Below are 9,589 nucleotides of genomic sequence, written 5' to 3'. Positions count from 1 at the left end.
ATATGGTTAATTTACTGTTTTTAATTTTGGAGGTGGTACTATATTTTTTATTTGATTACAAAATAATTTTGTAATTTTAAATATCATGATTATTTTAAAAAAATTATATTAAATATATTCATATCCTATAAAATTAATTATTTTAGTATTTGAATTTATTTAAAAAAAATAAGATTTTTAATTATAATTAAATTATTATAAGCATACATATGTAATAAAATAACATTATTAAACATTAAAAATAATAATCATTATTTATATATAATATTTAGCTTAACATATGTGTATTTTATATCAATAGAAATAATTTTTTAATTTTGTAAATTTCAAAAAATTACATATATGCAAAAAACATGTAATATTACTTAATCATAAATTTGTTTATTTTTAATGCAATTTTTTAAAAAGACTACTCAAAAAAAATATATATATATATATAATACCCTTGTTTTTTTATTGAATTTATCAAAAAATATGTAAATAATTAATTTATACTTTTGAGTTAATATTATAATATAAATACTTATTATATTAGTTATCATATATGTTTATTATACTATTAACTATTTATTCTATTTTTAAATTAATAAAGAAAAAAATAAAAAATACAAAAAATTAAAAATAAAAAAGAATGGATTCAATAAAAAATTTTTTTAATTCAATATATATTCCAAAACATGAAGATTTTGAAAAATATGGTTACATAACTCCTTAATAATTTGAAGAAGCAGGAGATTAATTAATAGCAGTAGGATGGAAATGGAACACAGCAATAGATAAATAAAGATAAAATAAAAATTTAAAGAATTCAAATAAATAGTTTCTATCCACAAAAGGTCGCTCCACTTAAAGAATTAAAGATATAATGAATGAATAGTATAATGAAGTTGTTGAGAAAAACGGATTTTTAACAATGAGTGATAATAAAAATAATACTGATAACAATAATTAAAATAATAATAATGATAATAATGATGAATTTATTGCTATTCCTTGCAGAACTTATGATATTTCTATTACTTATGATGAATATTATCACACCCCTAGAATGTGGCTTTCTGGCACAAATGAAGATGGAAAACCTTTAAATACATAATAGATTTTAGAAGATATTATGTCTGAATATTAAGGAGAAACAGTAATATTTTAATTATATTTAATATATTTCTTTTTATTTACTAAGGTAACTCCAGAAGAACATCCACACTTAGGACTTAAATAAGTAACTATTCATCCTTGTAAGCATTCTTAAGTTTTAAAGGCTTTTATTGAAAAAGCTAAAGAGAATAAAGTCAATTTAAAACCTAATTAATGCTTGCTTATATTTCTTAAGTTTATGAGTTCTGTTATGCCAACTATAGAATATGATGCTACTACTGATCTTTTATTTGATTAAATTTGATAAATTTAATTTTATTTATAAATTTTTTTATAAAAAAAATACATTAAAATAAAATAATATTGAGAGAAAAATAAAAGTATTATGATAATAGTTAAAAAATAACTATAATATATAATAATAAATTAAAATTAAATCATTTTAGTTAATGTAAATTCATAAAAATTAAGTTCATTTCATTATTTATATATTTTATATAAAATTATAAATAAAAAGTAAAAAAAAAATGTTTTATACAATATAAATTATTTAAAAAAAAAAAAATATATAATATATGATATATATACTGTATAAAATAAAAATTTAAATAATAATAATATATTAATAAAAAAAAATTTGATATAATTAATAATTTCGAAAAATATTAAAAAAAAAAAATATAAAAAAAAATAATAAGAAATATTAATATTAAAATTAATGTAAAAATATTTCTATAATAATTAATATAAAAATTATTATTATTTATTTATTTTTTTATATTATTATTATTTATTTATTTTTTTATTTATTTTTTTATTTATTTTTTTATTTTATTTATGCTTTTAAAATTATATATATATATTAAATTTATATTATTTTATTTTTAATATAAAATTAAATAATTTTTATTATTTTTTTTATTTTTATTTTATTATATTAAAATTTTATTTTATAACATGTATATAAAAATATTTTTTTTACATTAATAATATAAAATTATTAACTTAATAGTTAGAATTTAAATCAATTATTATTTAAATTTATAAAATAATTCAAATAAAAAAATAATTTTTTTTTTTTCTTATAATAATAATAAATGCTAATTTTAATTTTTTTTAATATATTTGATATAAAAATTTGATAAAAAATTATAATAATAATAAATAAAGATATTAAAAATTTTATAAGTAATAATTAAAATTTATTTAAAATATACATTTAATTATTTTTTATTTAAAATTTTAATAATAAAAATTTTTCTTTAAATAAAATTTAAAAATTTATGATATAAAGTAAAACAAATTATCAAATAAATTTTTAAAAAAATGTTAAAAATAAATATACTAATAATTTAAATATACATCCTAATTTTGAGAATAACCCTAATACGCACTTAATGTCCATAAATTTCTAATTGCTTATAATGTGATTAACAGCAAATCTGTACATAATGTAACTAAGATTTTGTTTACTCAAAAGAAGATAATGAATGCCTTCCAAACTCTTTGTGTCCAATAGGTTAGTTCAAATTATAATACGATGGATAATGTTTAGAATGCGACTCATTATGTAAATATTGCATAAATGCAAAATTATGTACATAGTGTGTTGATGGATACACATTTTAATATGATAATTTTTCTTTATAATGGTAATGTGTTACTTGTTTTGTAGATTTTTGTGAAAAATGTGATCCTGATGGAAAATGTTTGAGATGTTAAGATGGCTATGTAATATCCTAAATAGAAAACAAATGTATTCCTTGTATTTCTAATTGTAAAAAATGCGATTCCGATATTAATCAATGTGACGAATGCTATTCTTCTTATTAATTTTCTTAATAAAAATGTATTCTTGTAGGAAATTGTATAATAGGAAAATTTCAATAAGGCAATTAATGTAATGGATAATGTGATATTTCATGCAAGCATTGTATCTAATTTAGCCAAAACTGTCTTGAATGTGCTGAAGGCTATTTTTTTTTGGACAATGTATGTACAAAATGTTCATCAGAATGCAAAACATGTAAATTCTAAGCAAATAATTGTCTCTCCTGTATTTTTCCTTAAAGACTAAGAGGAAGAAAATGTGTATAAAGTTGCCTTATAAATGAATATTTATCTAGAAAAGAAGGAAGATGTGAACTATGCCCTTAAGGTTGCTCAAAATGTACAGGAAAAGTTAATCTATATTTTATTTTTATTTTAAAATAAATAAATTATATTATAAATATAGAATTACTGTACAGAATGTAAAGACTCAAAAAATTAAATTCTAACATATGGATAATGTAAATTTGTTTGTGAAGATGGAAAATTCTTATTCAACCCCCCAAACGATTGTCGTTAATGTCCTTCATAATGCCTGACTTGTATATAAGATTAAAATGATTTTGGGTGCACTTCATGTCAATAAGGAATGTTCTTGCACTTGTCAACATGTGTCACTTCATGTCCTAATGGTTATTATCCAGATTATGATTATATTTAGAATATAAGAATATGTACTTAATGCGATTTTCCATGCTTTAAATGTAAAGATGATAAAATATGTACTTCATGTGTTATTGGTTTTGTTTTGATTAATGATCAGTGTTATTTTAAAGGATTTTCTATAGGGAAATGTGATGAAAATTAATTAAATTTTGGTAATTTATGTTTAGATAAATGTCCTAGTGGTTCTATTATTAATGGTAAGTCTTGTGTCTGTGATTTAAGTTGTAATTTTTGTGGATTGTTTTTAAAAGAATTATATTTGGAATGTTATTAATGTAAAGATGCTTCTTATTTTGTTTATTAAGCTAAATGTGTTTAATAGTAATAAAATATATTATTTTTAGATATATTTTTTAATAAATTAATTTAAATAAATAAGATGCCCCCCAAATACTTACATAACTGACTCTATATAGTAAATTAATAATGGATAAACTTTTCAATATTAAGAATGTGTTGAAAGTTGCCCTGATGGACTTTATTCAATTACAGACTAAGTTTCATAGAGGTGTAGTAAAACTTGTCCAACAAATTATTAATTAATTGATAAAAAGCTTTGCTTAAATTTTAATTGTAATTAAGGCTACTGGTTTGACTTTTAATCTTATTCAATAGATAAAACATAGCCATAGGATTCTTATTGTAAACTTTGTGATGAAAGTTGTAAAATATGTGAAGGACCAAATAGTAAATTTTATTATTTAAAAAATAAAAAAATAAAAAAAGTTAATGATTGTATCTCATGTAATGATTTATATTTAAAAACAACAATTATTTCGTCAAAGGGAACAGATATATTATGTTCAAAATAATGCTAAATAGGATATATATTATCATAAAATAATTTAGAATGTATATTATGTGAAAAGAATTGTCAAGCATGCGCTTTGGGAATGTTTTAATACCAATATGATTGTTATTAATAATGTCCTTTAGGCACAATATTAAACTTAGTAACAAGACAATGCACAACATACGTATATTTAGATATAATATTAGAAGGAGATAACATAAATGGAATATTTTCTCCTTAAAATACTTTAAAAATAACTTTTATAATAGAAACAGGAACAAATACTTCTATATTAGAACCTTAATGCTTTTGTGAACCAAATATTCCTTTATCTAAAATGTTTACTGATTAGAATTATTCTAAATATTATTTCCAAATTCAAAGGGAATTTTTTACTTAAAATTAAAAAGAAAATTACAGTATTGTATGTTCTGCATTAATAGAAAATTCAACGTATAAAAAAACAGTGCCTTTTAGTATTTTAACAGCTTAAGAAGGATAAACTACTGTTGATAAAAATTAAGGAGTGGCAGAAGAAGACACATTCAAATTCAAAATTTAAAATTATGATTTTAAAAATGTAGATTTTACAAGTTAATTTGTCTTTTAATAATTAATTTGGTAAATATAAACTGTTAATAATGGATTTTAAAATATTACTTTATTTAGCCAATAAAAAAAAAAAATAGTTTAAAACATTGATTTAAAATTCCCTATTATTCCATTTAATTAAGACACATAAATTTTTATTTAAATAGATAATATTTATGTTTAAAAAATTTTCTAAGGTCCTATTATTTATTTACAAACTAAATAAAAAAATAATAATGATGAAAATGCTACTACTACTTTATATTAAAATAATATATTTTAGTAATTCTTTAAAGATATATAATTAAATAATAATAATTAACTAGATTTTAAAACAACTCAATAATTAATTTATTATATAAAAACTTTTTAAAAATAGTCTATTATGACTTATAAAGATTAAAAAAATTATTATTTAAATAAAATGTACAATAATAATAATTAAAATAAACTTTGCAAGTAAATTAATCATTGTTCGAATAATGGAAAATGTAAATAATAATAAAGTTCATACTACCATAAATGTGATTGTAATTAAAATTACTCAGGAGAAAAATGTTAATGGTTAGACTAAGATTTATAAACTATCCAAAAATATATTAAAGAGTATTTAGAAAACTATATTTCTTCTCAGTATTTAGAAAGTAATTAAGAGTAATTTAAAATAATAAATAAATAAATAATTTATAATTTGAAAAAAAAAAAAAATAAGAAAAATTAATTAGTTAAATGATTTATTAAATATAAGAGATATATTAAACGAAGACTCATCGTAATTTATTATTAATATAATAAATTAGCAATAATTTTACCAGTTTAATACTCAATAAACCTTATAATATTGTAAAACTTTATTATCTATGAATGATAAAGCAATGCATTTACTAAATAAATACTAAGATAAAATAGGTTCTGATTAGTCTAATTTTCAAAATCTTAATAATAATATAATACAATCTTTATTTTAATATAAACAAAATATTCAAATATCAATAGTTTGAATTAAAATTTTGAATTAGTTAATCTAAATATTTAAATAAAAGAATTAAGTGATATTTTATATTTTTATTAATAACAATAAGATATGTTTTTAATCACTGAACTAAATGATATAATTATTTAAATACCCAAAACATTATTTCCTGGTTTAGATGCATTAGATTTATATTTATAATTAATTTAATGGCCAATTTATTTAGAAAATTAAATTTAATAATCATAACATGAAATCATAATTTCTAATATCCTGTAAGTGTCTATATTTAATAAAACATAACCAAACTTATAATATGATATGAAAAATACTTAACAATAGATTATTCTTACTATTCCAAAATTAGTAATATATAAAATATTAAAAATAAAATTTTATTAATTTTTAAAATAAATAAGATTAACGAAAAATAAATATAGAAAAATAAAAATTTAAAGTTAGTATGCTTATAAAAATAAGAAAATTAATAAAACTGGTCATATTAATAAATATAAGAAAGATTTTCGAATGATTTGTTTGTAGATTGTTTAAAAAACAATTATAGTTAATTTTCTTTAGGACTAACTTAAGAAGATAATAGTAAAACAAACGTTATAATTAAATTATTAGTAGTGTCTAATGTAATTGTGATTATTTTATTTTCTCATGTTTTATCATATTTAAAATTTAGAAACAATAAAAAAATATATTAAAATATAAAAATAGATGATTCGCCTATTTAAATAAATTAAAATTTTTAAATGAGATAAAAATAGATGTCTAAATAAAATGATAATTTTATTTTGGAATAAAATATACCAGAAAATAATAATAATAATAATAATAATAATAATAATAATAATAATAATTATAATAATAATAATAATAATAATAATAATAATAAATATAATACAGATACAAAAAATTTAAATTAACTAATTCCTATAAATAATCTTATTATATAGCCATTAGAATTAATTTCAGAAAAATAGCATTAATAGCCATAGTTTGCATAAATATAATAAAATATTGCTTACCCTTAACAATCTGATGACATTATATAAAATAAGGAAAATAACAATAATATAATTAAAGGAATTCCAATCGAAAATTCACCAGATGGTAAATCAAATTTCGGAAAAGTTGGTATAACTAATATTGAAGAGAAACCTAGTTAATAATAGTAATAATTTTCATAACACATAATAAATTCAAATTTATATGATTTCAATAATATAATGATTTATCACCCTATAAAGAGTTTTTTTGTTGATATTCCAAAAGTTAAATGTTATTTTAGGATTATTATTTTCTTTTATATGGTAGGTATTTACGAAATTATTGTTTGTAATACTATCATAAATACATATATTAAATATGACTTTTAAACTATAGGAATCATATTTACAAAAAATTTTATTATTAAGAATTTATATCAGTATGTTTTACCTTGCTTTTGGTGGTTTTTTTCTGGATGCTGTAAATAATTCTTGAAAAAATAATATATTTTATATTTGTTTATTCTAGCTCATACTATTATCAGCATTACTTATTTAAGTTTTTATATTATTAAAATTATTGACGAAAAATTCCTTTAGTTTTTTATTATGAATTTCTGTATTTTCTTTATTATTGATTTTTTAATTTTGGAATATTTATGGCTTAAAATTATTTAAATTTGCAGAAGTAGATTCCTGTTTAATTTTGTTAAGTTTAAAAATTTTGATTGTTAATGATTTAGTTATTACTTATTATAATTTTAATAATAATAATATTTAAGAATAATAAAAAAAATTAACATATATATTTAAATTAATAAAATAAAACATAAATATATATCAAAAATTGAAAATAACAACTAAAAAAAAACTTTTTTTTAATAATACATAATTTATAATAAAACAAAAAATGAAAAAAAAAATTAATAAAAGTGGTAAGCTTCTCTCATTTGGAATATAAAATTCCCCTTTAGAAAAGTTTCCAGAGTTTAATCTTTTGTAAAATATAAGTTAAACAAAGGAAAGATTTAATGAAAACATATATAATAGCAAAAGTAGGAAATAGAGAATCCACAATAATTATTATATGGACATAATTTATAACCCAAAATCAAATAAAGGAACAGAAAAAGTATAAATAAGTAATCGATCTCAAAAAAATAAATATAAAATATAATAAACGAAATGTAATTTTTCGAAATTAGATTCTTAAGAAAGTTCATATTTTAAACGAAATGAAAATAAAAAATTAGTAAGTGCATATAATTTCTTCGAATAAATATAAAACACATCATAATATTTTAATAAAACAATAAATTAGGAAGATAAATTAAACTCAGAAAATAATATTTAATAATTTTTAAAAAAGTCGAATGCATTTATTAAAAAGAAAAATCAATAAATTTCTTTATTATAATAATTCAGATAAGAAACAGTGACCAAAATTAGACAGTTTTATGCTTAAGTTTAAGTTATATTTTAAGAAATAGAAGATAAAATAAATTAATTCCCAGAATTATTATATTTAGGAAATAAAATAGTTGATAATTCATGTTAAGTAGTTAATATATTTTAATCTATAAATACAGAATTTTAAACATATTATGCAATGAATATATAAAAACAACAAGTAATAAATAAATAGAATGCTAACATTTAAGATCTTATTTCATAAAAAAATAAGATTTCTTAAAAATTGAGTATTAAAACTGAAACTTCTAATAAATATTTTGACGAATAAAATTAGGATTAATCAAAAATTAAAAAAGAAAGGAGAGAAAATTATCTTAATTTAGAAAACACCAAATTGGCAAATGAAAACGCTTAATTAGCTGAGAAAATTAGAATTTTAGAAACATAGAGTGATTGCTTTTTATTAAAATAATAAATTAGTTAATTATAATAAGTATTAGAAAAAAACGATTAATAATATAAAATAAAAGAAGACAAATTAAACTACTAAATATAAAACAAAAAAAAATAAATTAATAATTTAAAACAATCTGCACAGAATGTAATTTTTTTTATTTTTTTTAATAAAAGAAAATTTAAATTTTCTTATATTTAATTTAATAAAAAAAAAGTTATAAATTTAATTCCAAAAATAATAAAATATAATATCTTAAAATTAAACTGAATATGAATAATTATAAGTAAAAATGGAATAAACAGAAAAAAAAACAATCATGTATCGTGAAAGAGCATAAATGTAGCTCGAAGACTATTACGGATTAATAGAAAAAACTAAAGACTAAATCTAACTTTTGAATATCTTGAAAAACTAAAACATGAAATTAAAAAAGAAAATAGAATAATACACTATAAGTCGTACTAAAGAAATATTAATTCCAGATGATACAAGTTTTCCAAAAGACGTAAATTTCGTAAAAGAATTTTATGGAGAGTTTATAAAAGACAAATATTATATAAAATAAGCTTATTAGAAAGCAAATAAATTCAAAGAAGAAAATACTATATTTTAATATACAAATGGTTAGTAATAAAAATAATAATAAGATTTTAGTTAAGCAGTAGTAAATAAATATATAGAAAATTTGTAAGATATAGTAAATAAAAATTTAAATGTTAAATACGATTTAATTCATGATGTTCCTATTCAAAGTATGTAAATTAGTAGAC

General features: G+C 17.6%; 2 protein-coding genes across 2 annotated transcripts, besides 11 other annotated features; both read left to right on the top strand. All coding sequences in view use genetic code 6, as the record gives it.

Moving 5' to 3' along the window:
• Window positions 1-580: 580 nt before the first annotated feature.
• Window positions 581-629: a microsatellite.
• Window positions 630-865: 236 nt separating this feature from the next.
• Window positions 866-1,402, top strand: IMG5_143150 (hypothetical protein; the record flags this gene model as incomplete). Its single annotated transcript, XM_004031255.1, has 2 exons — window positions 866-1,138; window positions 1,184-1,402. 2 exons carry the CDS (start codon window positions 866-868, stop codon window positions 1,400-1,402), a joined length of 492 nt encoding a protein of 163 aa, XP_004031303.1.
• Window positions 1,403-1,756: 354 nt separating this feature from the next.
• Window positions 1,757-1,794: a microsatellite.
• Window positions 1,795-1,796: 2 nt separating this feature from the next.
• Window positions 1,797-1,862: a microsatellite.
• Window positions 1,851-1,934: a microsatellite.
• Window positions 1,858-1,937: a microsatellite.
• Window positions 1,861-1,935: a microsatellite.
• A 64-nt stretch (window positions 1,938-2,001) lies between the features above and the next one.
• Window positions 2,002-2,034: a microsatellite.
• A 1,054-nt stretch (window positions 2,035-3,088) lies between these two features.
• On the top strand, window positions 3,089-3,279 carry IMG5_143140 (hypothetical protein; the record flags this gene model as incomplete). Its single annotated transcript, XM_004031254.1, has 1 exon — window positions 3,089-3,279. A coding segment is annotated over one exon (191 nt), but the record flags the coding sequence as incomplete, so codon positions are not given.
• A 3,496-nt stretch (window positions 3,280-6,775) lies between these two features.
• Window positions 6,776-6,855: a microsatellite.
• An 849-nt stretch (window positions 6,856-7,704) lies between these two features.
• Window positions 7,705-7,739: a microsatellite.
• Window positions 7,719-7,790: a microsatellite.
• A 1,175-nt stretch (window positions 7,791-8,965) lies between these two features.
• Window positions 8,966-9,043: a microsatellite.
• Window positions 9,044-9,589: the final 546 nt, after the last annotated feature.

The sequence above is a fragment of the Ichthyophthirius multifiliis genome (genome assembly GCF_000220395.1).
Source record: "Ichthyophthirius multifiliis unplaced genomic scaffold scaff_1120509251114, whole genome shotgun sequence".
Lineage (NCBI taxonomy): Eukaryota > Ciliophora > Oligohymenophorea > Hymenostomatida > Ichthyophthirius > Ichthyophthirius multifiliis.
Note: the sequence above shows the minus strand (reverse complement) of the source record. Positions and strands in the feature narration are given on the sequence as shown.